The following is a 19032-nucleotide window of genomic DNA, read 5'->3' as shown; positions in this document are numbered from 1 at the left end:
GACCGACCTGTGGGGGGCATATGCAAGCAACGTTCGAGACAGGGGAGGGGAGAATTGGAAACAGCGAAATTGGGATGGGAGAACATTTTTAAATAAGGAGAAAAAGTGGATAAAAAAAGAACACCATTGGTTGCTTATTTCACTCTGTATGCAATACCGTTGACCCTTATTTCACTGTGGCACAGTGGTGTAGTGGTTAACACCGTCACCTCACAGCAAGAAGGTCCTGGGTTCGATTCCCGCTTGAGGACCAGGTTGCCGTGTTGCCAGGTCTCCCGGGCCTTTCTGTGTGGAGTATGTTCTCCCTGTGCGAGGGTTTCCCCTCCAGAAGAATAGATAAACCCAAACCTGCACAACATATCGCTAACGTTGTCGCGTCCCGGACGAAGATGGACAGGAGCACTTGGATTGGTCCCCAGGGCATGGCCCCATGTCTGCTTCCGGCTGCCCTTGGGCGAAGGACGACGGGATGGGTCAAGTGCAGAGAGGAAATGTCATCGGCGACCCACCCAAAAAAATACATGTGTGTGTGTTCCTATGAGTCACCCATCTCACATGTGTGTGTGTGTGTGTGTGTTTGCCGCATGACTACATAGCAATGTCCGCTGCTACGAATTAAGACTTCTTCAAATTCAGTTTAATCTTTGTAATCTCTTCATTTAATTCCAAACCTTTCATTTCAAATTGAACAAAGTTGAGGTTGCCCTCATTTGCAGCAATGTCGAGTTATACATGCCAAGCGTAAGTAACTTCACACAATATGAGAACACATCTGCCATGGAGAAGGACATGCTGTCTGCAGAAAGGGCAACTCCAGACAATGCCTGCACCTGATTCGCTGGGCATCGTCCAGAGTTCACGTGTGAAACACACGCTTTGTGAGATCAACATCTGTAACCCCCCCCTATGACACCTGATAGGCTCTGGGGTCCAACAACGGCTACACTTCCTTCATAGGGTCTTTCCTTCTCAACCAGAACGTGTTGCTTCTCTCTCTCTCTCTCTCACTCTCTCTCTCTCCATCTCCCTCTCCCTCTCCCTCTCCCTCTCCCTCTCTCTCTCTCTCTCTCTCTCTCTCTCTCTCTCTCTCTCTCTCTCTCTCTCTCTCTCTCTCTCTCTCTCTCTCTCTCTACCTCCCCATATTTATCTCTCTCTGTTCTCCCCTCCCTCTCCCCATTGCTCTCTCTCTCTCTCTCTCTCTCTCTCTCTCTCTCTCTCTCTCTCTCTCTCTCTCTCTCTCTCTCTCTCTCTCTCTCTCTCTTTCTCTCTCTCTGTTTCTCTCTCTCTCTCTTCTACATGTTCAAAGAGTTCTGTGAAGGTGAATTCAGTAATTGCTCCCATACATAAATAAGTAAGTGAGTAAGTCTGGAAGTAAGATAAGTAAGACCCATGAATGAAATATCTTGAAGAGTAATGGCCGGGTCGCCATGCCATTTGCTGTGCACATTCAGGACACGGAGAGGAAGACACCTCTAGGTTTCGGTGACCCTGTGACCTTTCCACTAGCGCCACCATCAGGCCAAAACCAAAACAACTGTATCTCCTGAACGGTCATAACATTTTGACTCTGAATATTCATGACCCCTAGAGGGAGAAACCGGTTGACCTGTTGGATCCATAGGCTGGGTCTGTTGAGACTGGTAATGTCTGCAACAAATCAAATCAAATCAAATCAGATGTATTTGTAAAGCCCGAAATCACAAGGTAATACCCCCCATGGGCGGTACAAGTCTTCTTGGACAAGTCAAGGGAGAAACATTACAATAAATCAAGAACAAAAAACCACCATAAAATCCAAATATGAGACACTCCCAGACTTTCCCCAATGAAGATAAGGAACAACTCACTAAAAACCTAGCAATAGGGGGGAAAAAGCACCACAGACGACGTGGAGGAGAGAAATCTCAGATGGGCCGTTAAAAGGGGGATCCCCCAACTGGACGATAACGTTAACCATTAACGTTATTAATCCTGCGGCCACACTTTAAAAGAAAACAGCCAATCAAATCCCCATCAATGGTAAATTAACCTGCCCATATCCGTGCTGATTGGTCCTTGTGCAAGACTAGAAAGCGGGGATCTTTGATTAAACACCAGCTATCAGAAGAATAGACAGTCAGAAAAAAAGTTTTTACTTTTACTTTTTAGTACTTAAGTACATTTAAAAGTAGAAACTTTTTGACTTTTACTCAAGTGTGTCTTTAGCCAGATACTCTGACTTTTACTTGAGTAAGAGTTTGAGACGGTACCCATACTTTCACTTAAGTATACTTTCTGGGTACTTTTTTTCTGGGGTGTACCCTGCCGGTAACACTCTGCATGTGAAGGTAACAGCAAAGCGGGGACATTGTTAGGCCTTGGCAGAGAGGTCTGCACTCTAATGAGAACTGTCTTCTGGCTGAGGACTGGAATAACTTTAGCCAAGTGACCCCCCCCCACACACCACACACACACACACACACACACACACACACACACACACACACACACACACACACACACACACTCTCTCATAAGGCTAAACCACTCCCCCCCCCCTCATTGACATTCTAGGTCGAGCTCTGATTACTGATGAAACGTTAGAGATAAGAAAGCTTGGCTTCGGCCTCAGGCAAGGTCACCTCCCTCTGAGTGAATGAGACACGATGCGGCGCAGATAAGTGCCCTCCAGCACGCACGCACGCACGCACGCACGCACGCACGCACGCACGCACACACACACACACACACACACACACACACACACACACACACACACACACACACACACACACACACACACACACACACACACACACACACACACACACACACACACACACACACACACACACACACATATTCATACACACACACCTGCTTGCGCTGGGTCCCTCACATGCATGCATGCATATGCCCATATGCGCATACACACACAAACACACACATACACACACACACACACACAAAAACCATCACAGACACAGTGGGACAGACTGGTTGTACTGGGCAGCTCCTAGTGGTCAACAGTGTCAGACTGTGGTTGTACTGGGCAGCTCCTAGTGGTCAACAGTGTCAGACTGTGGTTGTACTGGGCAGCTCCTAGTGGCCAACAGTGTCAGACTGTGGTTGTACTGGGCAGATCCTAGTGGTCAACAGTGTCAGACTGTGGTTGTACTGGGCACCTCCTAGTGGTCAACAGTGTCAGACTGTGGTTGTACTGGGCAGCTCCTAGTGGTCAACAGTGTCAGACTGTGGTTGTACTGGGCAGCTCCTAGTGGTCAACAGTGTCAGACTGTGGTTGTACTGGGAAGTTCCCAGAAATGATGTCAGAGGAAAAAGTTTGCATTTCCAACATTTGCGATTTTCACATTTGAAGGTTTACATGGGTGACAGTAAGGGATCTGAGGGGGGGAGAGGAGGCAGATCTGAGGTAGATCTGAGGGACTGAGAGGGTTGGTCGGGGGAGAGGAGGTAGATCTGAGGTAGATCTGAGGGACTGAGAGGGTTGGTCGGGGGAGAGGAGGTAGATCTGAGGTAGATCTGAGGTAGATCTGAGGGACAGAGAGGGTTGGTCGGGGGAGAGGAGGCAGATCTGAGGTAGATCTGAGGGACAGAGAGGGTTGGTCGGGGGAGAGGAGGTATATCTGAGGCAGATTTGAGGGACTGAGAGGGTTGGTCGGGGGAGAGGAGGTAGATCTGAGGGACTGAGAGGGTTGGTCGGGGGAGAGGAGGTAGATCTGAGGGACAGAGAGGGTTGGTCGGGGGAGAGGAGGTAGATCTGAGGGACTGAGAGGGTTGGTCGGGGGAGAGGAGGCAGATCTGAGGGACTGAGAGGGTTGGTCGGGGGAGAGGAGGTATATCTGAGGGACTGAGAGGGTTGGTCGGGGGAGAGGAGGTAGATCTGAGGGACTGAGAGGGTTGGTCGGGGGAGAGGAGGCAGATCTGAGGGACTGAGAGGGTTGGTCGGGGGAGAGGAGGCAGATCTGAGGGACTGAGAGGGTTGGTCGGGGGAGAGGAGGCAGATCTGAGGGACTGAGAGGGTTGGTCGGGGGAGAGGAGGTAGATCTGAGGGACTGAGAGGGTTGGTCGGGGGAGAGGAGGTAGATCTGAGGGACTGAGAGGGTTGGTCGGGGGAGAGGAGGCAGATCTGAGGGACTGAGAGGGTTGGTCGGGGGAGAGGAGGCAGATCTGAGGGACTGAGAGGGTTGGTCGGGGGAGAGGAGGTAGATCTGAGGGACTGAGAGGGTTGGTCGGGGGAGAGGAGGTATATCTGAGGTAGATCTGAGGGACAGAGAGGGTTGGTCGGGGGAGAGGAGGTAGATCTGAGGTAGATCTGAGGGACTGAGAGGGTTGGTCGGGGGAGAGGAGGCAGATCTGAGGGACTGAGAGGGTTGGTCGGGGGAGAGGAGGTAGATCTGAGGTAGATCTGAGGGACTGAGAGGGTTGGTCGGGGGAGAGGAGGTAGATCTGAGGTAGATCTGAGGGACTGAGAGGGTTGGTCGGGGGAGAGGAGGTAGATCTGAGGGACTGAGAGGGTTGGTCGGGGGAGAGGAGGCAGATCTGAGGGACTGAAAGGGTTGGTCGGGGGAGAGGAGGTAGATCTGAGGGACAGAGAGGGTTGGTCGGGGGAGAGGAGGCAGATCTGAGGGACAGAGAGGGTTGGTCGGGGGAGAGGAGGCAGATCTGAGGGACTGAGAGGGTTGGTCGGGGGAGAGGAGGTAGATCTGAGGGACTGAGAGGGTTGGTCGGGGGAGAGGAGGTAGATCTGAGGGACAGAGAGGGTTGGTCGGGGGAGAGGAAGCAGATCTGAGGGACTGAGAGGGTTGGTCGGGGGAGAGGAAGCAGATCTGAGGGACTGAGAGGGTTGGTCGGGGGAGAGGAGGACTTAGTAATTGATCATGACGTGTCGCCACGGTAACTCACATGCGGCTGCTGGGTGGGATCTTGCGTCCGTCTCGGAACCATGTGACCTGCGGCTGGGGGAAACTCCGGATCAGAGGGGCCGGAACCACCGCTCCCTCGCCCTGGGACACAGCCTGGACCCGTTCACCCTCCTCGAAGCTACCCATGACTGGAGGAGAGAGAAAGAAAGAATCAAATCAAATGTATTTGTAAAACCCAAAATCACAAGGTAATGCCCCCATGGGCTGCCCAAGTCTTTTTGAACAAGCCAAGAAGAAACATGACAATAAATCAAGAACAAAAAACCACCATAAAATCCATATATGCAACACTCCCAGACATTCCCCAATGAAGATGAGGAACAACTCACTAAAAACCTACTGTAGCAAATAGGAAAAAAAGCACGACAGGCGATGTGGAGGAGATAAACCTTAGATGGGGCGTTCAAAGTTGGATGTCGGTGATAATATAGTCTTGCTATGGATGATAGATAGATAGGTGGAGAATAAATAGGCGAATAGTTGGTATGTATGTACATATACATGTAATAAAACCCATACAGTACATGCAATAGGAACTAAAGTACATAAGAACATATTTGAAAAATGTAAATAAAATAGAGCTAAGAACAACAACAACAAAAGAAAAAGCATAGGTAAACGAGCGCTGATATGAAAATAAGATAAAGGCTAAATGTCAAGGCCCGGAGCTCAAAATATCAGAGTCATATTCCATTTGGATGAATGTACGCGTCTATGCATTCCGCTGGGATCCATTTGAAGTATGGGGGCGACATAGAGAAGATCGCACCACCTTGGCCAGAAACAAACGAAGAAAGAAAGAAAGAAAGTGATAAAGATGGAAAAAAAACAAGCGATGAAGAAAGAAGGAAAGACAGAAAATAGAGTGAGAGTAAGAAATAAAGAATGAAAGAAAGAGAAAAAGAGAACAGAGATACAGAAGAGGGAAATAACGTTTTAGTGAGACATCATTTATCTTTCTCTCTCAAACTTGAACTTTTTCTTTTTTTTATGCGCTCCTCTTCCACCATCTGCTTTCTGAGACCAAAATGTTATATCGAGCCGCTTTGATGGACAGCTCAGAGAAGGTTACCATGGCTACCGGTACTGCGAGTACGGTTTCGAAAGGATATGAGCCATAATGACTCACTTAGGGACACAATCCGGGCCCCGCTGGGTGAAGACCATTACATACTATCTAACATAGTCATAGTTCAATATAGCGGATGACCGACGTGACACGAGCATTATTGGTCCCTTATCTACTGAGTAATTGAATCAGAGTCATTGAATCCGTTCCGTTATGGTGGTACGGTGGCACAGTGGTTAGCACTGCTTCCTCGCAGCAAAGAAGGTCCTGGGTTTGAATCCGACGGGTTGTGCTTTCTGAGTGGAATTTGTATGTTTTCATTGTGTGGGTTCCCTCCATGTCCTGCCATAGGGAGGTGTAGTCTGACGTAACTTTGGACCGCCCGCAAGGTCCACCCGTATAGAGATTTATCCTTGGGAAAATGGATTATCGGCTATTGTAACAATTCTGCCTCATGAACATTGAAAAGCTTTCCATGTTTGCACAAAATGAGTTCCCTTCTATCACTAACATTATTGTTTAAGCATTTTTGGTTGAAATATAATTCTGTGATTTTCTTTTAGGATTAATTGCGTTTTCAAGATGGTGGACCGGCCGGAAACAGCAATGACGTAACCACTACACCTCCCTATTGTCCTTGACTAAAGGCTCCCACAGAGTCGGGAGGAACGTATGCGAAACAGTTCTAACCACGCTGTAACGGTGTCTGGCTGTGTGACGTCAACTTGTCAGCATGGAAATAATAGGATAACTTAGCAAGTAACGTAACAGACGTGAACCAGCTCCATACAGTCACGACACGTGTCCGAAATAAAATAACATCTTTGAAATGCGCTGACATACTGCCGCGCCGTTCTTTGAACTAACCGTGCGTGCAGACACTGGTCGATCGCAGTCTGTTTTTACCCAACCCTCCCCGAACGCGTGTATCTTTTCCGCAACGGAATTCGGTTTCCAGGTTCCTCTGATTGGCCACTGACCCCACGTGACCCTACCCTATTATGCGCCTCCTTATCGACGCGCGTTATGCGACGCTATACAGCTCTTTCGCTGACTTCCTGACTTCCTCGCAGAACAGCTGTTTCCGTATTTATAATATTGGAAACGCCGCGCTGTGAGCGCTGTGAAGCACCTCTGTATTAAATGCCGACAGCACCTCTGTATTAAATGCCGACAGCACCTCTGTATTAAATGCCGACAGCACCTCTGTATTAAATGCAGACTCATCAATCAATCAATAACAACATTAACGATAACGTTAACGTTAGCATTAGGCTAACGCCAAGCTGTAATGTTACCAGTCTCGCGTCTATCTGCTAACGTTAGCATTAGGTAATAACCGGTTTAAAATGGATGGTGATTACCTCACGTTGTGTCTATTCTGCTAGCATTAACGTTACTAGTACAAACAATCAAACCAAAACATTGACATCTAACTTATCTTTAGATATTTACTCAATCTCTAATGTCTAACTATGAATGAACACAACACTCTAAGGCTACGTTTAGACGGAGAGAGTCTGAACAGAAACCGCAAAAGTCGTCTTGCGGTCTCACTTTTAATTTTGCGTTTAGACTAGTGTTTTGGGATGGAATTCTCCGCGCAGACGAGGCTGTAACGACTCGAGACGACTGAGCCCCGCTGTCACACGATTGGCGCATATGTCACATGACGTGCTGTGAAGACCCGCCCTACTCTGCCTCTGATTCGCAGACTGTGGGTGGGGAATGTGATTGGACCAAAGCAGAGTCACTCACAGACAGTGGGTCCAGTCACGCCGCGGGACAGATTCTTGTGTATTTAAAAGTACTGCCAATGTAGCCTTCAGGTGATCGCCATGGATATAATCAGACATGCTTTGTTTACGCTTCTAGGCTACTGGCGCATGCCTGTGATGTAAGCAGTACGCACGACGAGAGCCTTGACAACCCTTTCGTCATCGTTTTATGCGGTTTGACAGTTTAGATGATAGCGCAAAGGTTTATCGTTTCTAGGAATTCCACCCTGGAAAGTAGTCTCACTTTTTTGCGGTTTCACCCCGTAAAAACGCAGTTTCCGTATAAACTAAAGGCACATCCGAAAAAATATTTTTGCGGATTCACCTGCTAGCGTTTCCGTCTAAACAGGGCCTAACTTACCATCTTTAGATAATAAAGTACTCAACCTCTACTGCCTTTAACTATGAACAAACACAACACTCTAACTTACCATCTTTATATAATAAAGTACTCAACCTCTACTGTCTTTAACTATGAACAAACACAACACTCTATGTTCTGGGCTTATGGTTTGTCCAGCAAGGCAATCACTGGACGGAACCTCTGCTGCAGCTTATGGCTGCTTGTATCGGGTCTATGGCAGGGTCGTAGCACACGTTAAGAGGGGGAGACGTGACAATCTGAGATCGTCTCAAGTTAAAGTCTTCTCGTGGTATGCTTTCACAGGGAGATCCTGATATAGAACTGAGTGTGCTTAGGGCTCAGAGTGACCCATGCTCTTACAGTAGGACTGAGCGTACTTGGGGCTCAGACCCATGCTCTTACAGTAGGACGGAGTGCACTTGGGGCTCAGAGTGACCCATGCTCTTACAGTAGGACTGAGTGTACTTAGGGCTCAGAGTGACCCATGCTCTTACAGTAGAACTGAGTGTACTTAGGGCTCAGAGTGACCCATGCTCTTACAGTAGGACGGAGTGTACTTGGGGCTCAGACCCATGCTCTTACAGTAGGACATAGTGTACTTAGGGCTCAGAGTGACCCATGCTCTTACAGTAGGACGGAGTGTACTTGGGGCTCAGACCCATGCTCTTACAGTAGAACTGAGTGTACTTAGGGCTCAGAGTGACCCATGCTCTTACAGTAGGACGGAGTGTACTTGGGGCTCAGACCCATGCTCTTACAGTAGGACATAGTGTACTTGGGGCTCAGACCCATGCTCTTACAGTAGGACTGAGTGCACTTAGGGCTCAGACCCATGCTCTTACAGTAGGACTGAGTGTACTTAGGGCTCAGACCCATGCTCTTACAGTAGGACTGAGTGTACTTAGGGCTCAGACCCATGCTCTTACAGTAGGACTGAGTGTACTTGGGGCTCAGACCCATGCTCTTACAGTAGGACTGAGTGTACTTGTCTACACTCTACTCGGTTGAGTACTTTATTATCTAAAGATGGTAAGTTAGAGTGTTGTGTTTGTTCATAGTTAAAGACAGTAGAGGTTGAGTACTTTATTATCTAAAGATGGTAAGTTAGAGTGTTGTGTTTGTTCATAGTTAAAGACAGTAGAGGTTGAGCACTTCATTATCTAAAGATGGTAAGTTAGAGTGTTGTGTTTGTTCATAGTTAAAGACAGTAGAGGTTGAGTACTTTATTATCTAAAGATGGCAAGTTAGAGTGTTGTGTTTGTTCATAGTTAAAGACAGTAGAGGTTGAGTACTTTATTATCTAAAGATGGTAAGTTAGAGTGTTGTGTTTGTTCATAGTTAAAGACAGTAGAGGTTGAGTACTTCATTATCTAAAGATGGTAAGTTAGTGTTGTGTTTGTTCATAGTTAAAGACAGTAGAGGTTGAGTACTTTATTATCTAAAGATCGTAAGTTAGAGTGTTGTGTTTGTTCATAGTTAAAGACAGTAGAGGTTGAGTACTTTATTATCTAAAGATGGTAAGTTAGAGTGTTGTGTTTGTTCATAGTTAAAGACAGTAGAGGTTGAGTACTTTATTAGCTAAAGATGTTAAGTTAGAGTGTTGTGTTCATTCATAGTTAGACATTAGAGGTTGAGTAAATATCTAAAGATAAGTTAGATGTCAATGTTTTGGTTTGATTGTTTGTACTAGTAACGTTAATGCTAGCAGAATAGACACAACGTGAGGTAATCACCATCCATTTTAAACCGGTTATTACCTAATGCTAACGTTAGCAGATAGATGCGAGACTGGTAACATTACAGCTTGGCGTTAGCCTAATGCTAACGTTAACGTTATTGTTAATGTTGTTATTGATTGATTGATGAGTCTGCATTTAATACAGAGGTGCTGGCGGCATTTAATACAGAGGTGAATCACTACCCACTTTCAAAAACACTCTCAAAAAACACCTACGTGAGACAGCAATTTGAAACTGGCCCCTATAAATGTCCTAACCTAGTTGTACAGTAAATTACCAAGTAAGGCTTTGTCAGTATTCCAATGTACAGTGTAAAATGTGTGTGTGTCCCCTACCCAACCCCCCCCCCCCCCCCCCACCTCCAATGTACAGCCGCCACCCACCCACCCAACCCCACCCCACCCACCCAACCTCCTCCAATGTACAGTTTCTACGTCAAATGTATATACACTCTTTTTCTGGACACTTTTGTATCACAAACAGTACTGTATTTGCAAATCTGATATGTCATAAATGTATAGATGTAGCAGTACTGTCTATCTGTATGTCATGTATGTCATATATGTTATGATGAATTGAAAATGGGGGACCCTGATGTAAACAAGACGAAAGTCTTTCTCTGGTCTGCATCCCCTTAACAATTGTATGTATTGAGCTGTACTGTACTGTACCCATTCTGCAATCTGTTAATAAACTTTTCAATCAATCAATCAATCAGGTGCTGTCGGCATTTAATACAGAGGTGCTTCACAGCGCTCACAGCGCGGCGTTTCCAATATTATAAATACGGAAACAGCTGTTCTGCGAGGAAGTCAGGAAGTCAGCGAAAGAGCTGTAGAGCTGCACCAGACATCCGGCGCAGTCATGAGCAGTCGCATTACAGAGAGCTCTCACCATCGATCCAAAACAACAAGGTTTTGTGCACATTTTCTCCTCCTCATAATATGGATTACGGATTTATACCTCAATTCATCAATGAAGCAACATCTAACAGAAGTGGAGAGAAGTGAAAACGGATTTAACGAGACCCACAGTGACTTCTACCTTCTCAATGGCTCTGAAAAGAAACATCTACACGTCGGAACGGCGGCTATACACACGCTACTAACAGCGAGCCCGGCACGTAAGAACTTACCCCCGAATGGCAGATTGGACCGTAGGACCATGATCATCCTGGTTCTACTACTTTCGGGAGACATTCATTTAAACCCAGGCCCGGTCTTGACCAGAACTCAGGCGAGAAGACTTGGTCTGGCAGCGCAAGAAGCGAAGGTGGTTTCCATCGCGACCAACAGCAACATCAACAACTCGACCCGTGGCAACATCCACTGCGCGGACGGCAACTGTTCCCCAATGACGCCGCAGCAGACGAGCACACGTGAGGCAGAGACGAGAGGAGGTGAACCGAGGGTCGAAACCATGACGACCAACTCGACGCGGGATTTAAACATCTCGACGCCCGATAGCCGGCTAGCTAGCAGAGCTAACAACGGAAACATCCAGGAACGAGTCCTTTGTTGTTCCAGCACGGCGCGGGACCCGACCCCCCCCCTCCCCCCTTCTTTGTTGTTCCAGCACGGAGCGGGACCCGACCACCCCCTCCCCCCTTCCCACCCTCAACAACAAAGCCCCCCAGCCCCACACAGAGGAACAGATCACAAACGAACAATACTTCGAACCTGCCAACATCAATGAAATAACCAACGCCAATGGACTGAACATTTTTCACATTAACATTAACAGCTTAAAAAACAAATTGGATGAAATCAAACAATTATTCATAAATGGTAAGGCAAACATACTGTGCTTCTCAGAAACTAAGCTTGACGATTCTGTAAAAGATCCAGAGATAGAGATTGAGAACTACTCAATAATTAGGAATGATAGGAACAAACATGGAGGTGGTGTCTGTATGTACATACACAAGGACACCAAATTCATCAACAGAAATGACCTGAATCATAAATCAATTGAAACTGTATGGGTGGAAATCCTATTCGAAAGGGCGAAATCCCTACTGGTTGGCACAGTCTACAGGCCGCCAGATCATAGTGACTTTTATGATACACTGGATGGGTGTTTAGCTGGAGTTGAGGATGTAGACAAAATTCTTATTGGAGACTGGAACACGGATATGCAACGAAAAGATGCACCCGTCTTCAAGTCATTCAGTAGGTTTTGTGATCTGCACGGCCTCAGCCAGCTAATCACCCAACCCACACGTGTATGTGAATCAACTCAGACTACCATTGACCTCATTCTGACCTCCGACAAGTCCAAGATCTCCAAGAAAGGGGTTATAGCATGCGGGTTAAGTGATCATTATATGATATTCTGTACCCGCAAAAAACTAAAACAAAAGGCTGGCTGCCACAAAACAGTCACATCTAGAGACCTCAAAACCTACTCTAGCGAGGCCTTTAACCTTGAACTGGAGAGCCTGGACTGGTCAGATGAACTCAATGGTACACTGGTTGAAGAAACATGGCTTGGTTTCAAAACCAAATTCTCAACAATACTAAACGACATGGCCCCCCTAAGAACCACCAGGGTAAAAAATCGCGCTGAGCCGTGGATGCACTCCGAAATACTGGCCGCTATGAAAACCAGAGACAAAAAATGCTCTGAGTTTCGTAAAAGTCAGTCAAAGCTTACTAAAAGCACGAGCAGTGAACTCCAAGCCCACGTGACGGAACTCAAACTAGAAAGAAACAGACTAAGAAACGACGTAAACTCCATGATCAAAACTGCAAAAAAGAATTTCATCAATGACAAAACTGAGGAAAACAAAAACAAACCACGTGAACTTTGGAAACTACTCAATAATCAACTAGGATGCAGTAAAAAACTTTAAAACCAGATTCTCAACATAAACATAAAAACGGACAACACGCTCATCACAGACAAGCTGGATGTAGCCAATTACTTAAACATTTTCTTCACAAACATAGCCACAACACTGGTAAACAAACTACCCTCCCACTCAGGGCTTTATGGGGTAGAACACATAGTAGCTTACTACAAAAACCTAGGGGTCCGCAAGGACGACTTCAAGCTGGAAATGGTAACAACAGATGAGGTACTCAATAAACTGAGCGCCCTCCAACCTAACAAGGCCACTGGCCATGACAACATCCCCTCCAAATTCCTCAGAGACTCAGCAGCCGCCATCACCCCAATCATTACACACATAATAAACCTCTCCATAAAACAGGGACACGTCCCCAAGGACTTCAAAATTGCGAGGGTGACCCCTCTGCACAAAAAGGGCAGCAAATTAGACCCCAGGCAACTACCGCCCTGTTTCTATTCTCACCTCCATCTCGAAAGTCATGGAAAAAATTGTCTACGAACAGGTCGAAAAGTACCTAGCGGAAAAAAATCTAATCTACGAATTCCAATCTGGCTTCAGAACATCCCACTCCACTGACACATGCCTTCTCTATTTGAATGACCACATCAAACAAGAGGTGGACGCAGGCAAATACTGCGGCATGGTCATGCTGGACCTACAAAAGGCCTTTGACACGGTCAATCACTCCATTCTGATTGACAAGCTAAAAGCAATTGGTTTTGATAGTCTATCAGTGAGCTGGATGCAATCCTACCTTGAGGGGAGGGAACAGATGGTGGAGGTAAACGGTACCCTATCCCCCCCCCTCACAGTGAGCTGTGGTGTTCCACAAGGAAGCATACTAGGACCGCTACTGTTCCTAATTTATGCAAATGACATGTCGTCAGCTTGTGACTGCAACTTGTTCCTGTTTGCGGACGACTCAGCCCTGCTGGTCTCTGACAAGAACAAGTTACAGGTTGAAAAAACCCTCAGCTCGGAACTAGGCAGAATCTGCATATGGCTCGCTGATAACAAACTATCATTACACATGGGCAAAACAGAGTCCATTCTCTTCGGTTCAAATAACAAACTCAGCAAGACCGACGGCTTCTCAGTTACAGTGGGTGACAATATTGTCACAAGGAAAGATGAAATTACCTACCTGGGTTCCATCCTAGAGGCTAATCTCTCCTGTGACAAAATGGCATCCAATGTAATAAAAAAAGTCAACCAACGAACTCGATTCTTGTACCGGATCTCCTCTCTGGTAAACAAGAATACCCTGAAGACTCTGGCAGGAGCACTCATTCAGGGGTACTACGACTATGCTTGCACCTCATGGTACCAAAGCACCTCAAAGGCGCTAAAAACAAAATTACAAACATCTCAAAACAAACTGGTCAGACTACTGCTTGACCTTACTCCTAGAACCCACCTCACCCCTGCCCACTTTGACAACCTAGGATGGCTTAGAGTAGATGACAGAGTACAGCAACTTGCAATGGGCCTGGTCTACAAGATACACTACACGGACCAAGGTACCCATGTACATGGCAAAATACTTCCCAAAGGTCAGTGAATACCACGATCACAACACCAGAGGGAGCTCCACAAATCATGTTAAACCCAGATTCGGCTCAAATAAGGGACTAAACACGTTTCGCAATTATGCCACATCAATGTGAACGCCCTACCCAAAGCTGTAAAGGAATGTGGATCACTACCCACTTTCAAAACCTCTCTCAAGAGACACCTACGGGAGACTGCAATTCAACACTGGCCCCTGTAAAATATCCTAACCCAACCCCCTCCAATGTACAGTCATTTACCTAGTATGGTTTTGTCAATAGTCCAATGTACAATTTTGTTTGTTTGTACAGAGTCTCCCCCCCCTCAATGTACAGTTTTGCTTGCTTATACAGTGTGCCCCCCCCCCCCCCCCCCCCAACCACCTCCAATGTAAATTACCCAGTATGGTTGTCAATATCCCAGTGTACCCAACCCCCCCCCCACCCAACCTCCTCCAATGTACAGTTTCTACGTCAAATGTATATACTCCCTTTTCTTGACTCCTTCTGTATCACAAACAGTACTGTATTTGCAAATCTGGTATGTCATAAATGTATAGATGTAGCAGTACTGACTATCTGTATGTCATGTATGTCATATATGTCCTGATGAATTGAAAATGGGGGACCCTGGTGTAAACAAGACGAAAGTCTTTCTCTGGTCTGCATCCCCTTAACAATTGTGTGTATTGAGCTGTACTGTATTGTACCCATTCTGCAATCTGTTAATAAAGTTTTCAATCAATCAATCAATCAAGCGTCGCATAACGCGCGCCGATAAGGGGGGCGTGTAATAGGGTAGGGTCACGTGGGGTCAGTGGCCAATCAGAGGAACCCGTAAACCGAATTCCGTTGCGGAAAAGATACACGCTCCCCGAACACACACACACACACACTCTCTCTCTCTCTCTCTCTCTCTCTCTCTCTCTCTCTCTCTCTCTCTCTCTCTCTCTCTCTCTCTCTCTCTCTCTCTCTCTCTCTCTCTCTCTCTCTCTCTCTCTCTCTCTCTCTCTCTCTGGTCAGACTACTGCTTGACCTTACTCCTAGAACCCACCTCACCCCTGCCCACTTTGACAACCTAGGATGGCTTAGAGTAGACGACAGAGTACAGCAACTTGCAATGGGCCTGGTCTACAAGATACACTACACGACCAAGGTACCCATGTGCATGTCAAAATACTTCCCAAAGGTCAGTGAATACCACGATCACAACACCAGAGGGAGCTCCACAAATCATGTTAAACCCAGATTCGGCTCAAACAAGGGACTAAACACGTTTCGCAATTATGCCACATCAATGTGGAACGCCCTACCCAAAGCTGTAAAGGAATGTGAATCACTACCCACTTTCAAAACCACTCTCAAAGAACACCTACGGGAGACTGCAATTCGAAACTGGCCCCTGTAAATGTCCTAACCCAACCCCCTCCAATGTACAGTAAATGACCAAGTATGGTTTTGTCAATATTCCAATGTACAGTTTTGCTTTTACAGTTGTACAGTGTTCCCCACCCACCCCTCCTTTGTATAGATGTAGCAGTACTGTCTATCTGTATGTCATGTATGTCATATATGTCCTGATGAATTGAAAATGGGGGACCCTGATGTAAACAAGTCGAAAGTCTTTCTCTGGTCTGCATCCCCTTAACAATTGTGTGTATTGAGCTGTACTGTATTGTACCCATTCTCATCATCATTAGGTGGCTTCTTCGTTCCGAAGGTTGCCTATCACTCTCCAACCAATTCTGTCCCCACTTCTTCTCTCCAACTCCGTGACTCCGCCTCTCACTCCACTCCAATCACAGACGTTCTGCAATCTGTTAATAAAGTTTTCAATCAATCAATCAATCAATCAATCAAAACTCTCTCTCTCTCTCTCTCTCTCTCTCTCTCTCTCTCTCTCTGGCTCTCTCTCACTTTCCCTTTCTCTCTCTTTCCCTACCTCTCTCGATCTGTCTCTCTCTCACACCTTCCTTCTCTTCCTCTCCCATTTTCTCACTCTCTTTCTCTCTCTCTCTTTCTCTCACCTCCTCTCTAGTTCACTAACTCTATCTCACCCCCCCCCTCTCTCTCACTCACCTTCCCTCTTTCTTCCTTACCCCCTCTCTCTCTCCCCCTCACTATGTGCCTTTCTGTATATCAGTCACTCTACCTTTCTTACTCTCTCTCTCTCTATTTCAACCCCTGTTCCATCTCTCCCACACTCGTTCTTTCTCTCTCTTACTGCTCCCCTATCTGTTTACCTCTCATGCAACATCCCCTTTCCCTCTTTCTCCTTCACCTCCCTCGTTCCATCTCTCACACACCCAACCCTCTCTCGTTATGTTTATCTCGCTCCTCCCTTACAGCCTCCGTTTGCTGTTTTACATGCAGTGCCAACATGAATAGACTGACAGGAAGAGACAAGAAGTGAATATGGGAAGAAATATCAGCTTCAAGCCATCCACACCTTTCTCTGGTCTGCATCCCCTTAACAATTGTGTGTATTGAGACGTACTGTATTGTATCTGTTCAATCAAATGTTCAATCAAGCAATCAGCTGTCAGGAAAGCTGACTTCATTACTGCCTACGCCCATAGTAAAAAACCTCCAGCTTCTGGCTCTTACTGAAACCTGGATAACGCCAGATAACTCAACAACACCGGCAGCCTTATCTACTCACTATAACTTCTCTCACACACCACGACCCTCCAGACGTGGTGGAGGCACTGGTCTTCTGACCTCTCCCTCATGGTCTACCAACTCAATTACCACGTAATAGATCCCCTCGATCACTTCCCAGATGACCTGGACATGCTTCTATGCTCTTTCCAAGAAGATGGCACCCCCCTCCTTCTAATGGGCAATGTTAACCTGCCTGACTCATCTCAGACATACACAGTGGTCTCTCTCCTACAATCCTTTGACCTGACTCCCACTGTCATGCTTCCCACTCACAAAGCAGGCAGCTGCTTGGATCTCATATTCTCCCATAACTCCATCATCATTACCCTCTGAGGTCTGAGCTATTTTGTGATTGTGTGATTGCTTCATTGCGTTGGGGCTCTCACCGCCAACATCCAGGAAGCCAACGAGGCTTCAGCAGCAGCAGAGACAGCGCTACCTCATATCCGAGTGGGGGCTCGGGAGCCGCGTCTTCCCCCTCCAGAGCGCTACGGTGGAGCTCCAGAGGGCTGCAGAGAGTTCATCACGCAGTGTTCTCTTATCTTCAGCTTGCAGCCTCTCACCTTTCCTACTGAGCAGTCCAAGGTGGCATATATCATAACCCCTGCTAACAGGCTGTGCCCTTTCCTCGGCCACGGCAGAATGGGAGGTCAGCTCGCCGATCTGCACCAGCGTCACCACCTTCACCCGGGAGTTACGGAAAGTCTTCGAAACATCCCAGGTCATTTCCATCTACGAGGCAGGTCGACGGCTCACATCCTGTCAACAGAGTAACTGCTCAGTGGCCGACTACGCCATTGAATTCCGCATCGTGGCCCGAGAGACGGGTTGGGAGGAACGCACCGTGGTCGTCCTCTTCGTCCAGGGACTCTCGGAGGAGATGAAGGACCAGCTGGCTCCCCGGGACCTTCCCGAACGTCTGGATGATGCCATCGACCTCGCCATCCGAGTGGACAGTTGGGTGCAGTGCGCCTCTCCAACGTCGAGAGGCGGCGACGTATCGAACAGAGGTGCTGCTTTCACTGTGGGCGTACCGATCACCGCTTCGCCACCTGTACTGGTACTTCGGGAAACGGGGGGTCTCGCTAGGATCGGGAGGGGTGCTAGCGAGAGGGCATTTACCCTCCGGGGCCAACGAGTCCCGAACTTCTTTTGATGTCGCTATAGGGTGGGGGGTTCACCTTAGACAGGCACGGGCCTTGGTAGATTTGGGGGCAGCGGGGAATCTCATGCACGAGGGTTTGGCCCGGGAGTGGGGGGTTCCCTTAGAGCAGTGGTTCTCAACTGGTCTAGCCTCGGGACCCAACATTTTCCTTAGTCATTAAGTCGCAACCCAAATTTTTGGACCACTATGATTTATTTAAATTTTCTTTTTTTGCAGTAATACACAATTTTTCATGCACTGTTAAAAACATGAAATAAACACAAAAAAGTGCAACAAAAGTGCAACTAGGGCTAAAAACACAATGAAATTAAATAATAATAAATAATATATGCTTCTTAGCAGATTTCTTAGCTTAACATAACAGACCTACAGTACGTTTGGGGGAACTAATGGGATAACTGGGGTTGCAACAAAAGTGCAACTAGGGCTAAAAACTAGGGATGCTCGATATTGGCTTTTTTACCGATACCGATATACCGATATTGTCCAACTCTTAATTTCCGATACCGATATCAACCGATATATGCAGGGTTAATTTCAGGTAATTATACTAATTAACATTACATATATCTTGTCATGGAATTAACACAACATTATGCATACTTTTGACAATAATTGAACAGAAATTGTTCTTACTTGCTTGCCTGGGTAAATAAAGGTGAAATAAATGTAAAAATAGAAAAATAATAATAATAAAAAAAAAAAAAAAATTAAACCGATACCGATAATTTCCAATATCACATTTTAATGCCAATATCGGCCGATAATATCGGTTGTTTGCTCCTGACAAGAGTCTCAAAGTCTGGGGTGATGGTAGACAAAGCAACTCTGAGGTCATGTTCAATGTCCAATCTGTTCCTCTGCTTTGTCTTCAGCTGGACCAAAGCTGAGAAGCCACTTTCACAAAGATAGGTAGTAAAAAAA

The 19032-nt window shown here is 46.6% G+C and overlaps 1 protein-coding gene across 1 annotated transcript in view; it reads right to left on the bottom strand.

Moving 5' to 3' along the window:
- sdk2b (sidekick cell adhesion molecule 2b) overlaps positions 1-19032 on the bottom strand; it is an 846423-nt gene that overhangs the window by 253554 nt on the left and 573837 nt on the right. Inside the window, 2 exon segments of the mRNA XM_084331013.1 lie at positions 3365-4788; positions 4906-5053. Of these exon segments, the coding sequence (XP_084187139.1) occupies positions 3365-4788; positions 4906-5053 (1572 nt within the window).

Source organism: Notolepis coatsorum (genome assembly GCF_963971535.1).
Source record: "Notolepis coatsorum genome assembly, chromosome: 15".
Taxonomy (NCBI): Eukaryota; Metazoa; Chordata; class Actinopteri; order Aulopiformes; family Paralepididae; genus Notolepis; species Notolepis coatsorum.
This window is presented reverse-complemented; position numbering and strand designations above follow the sequence as displayed.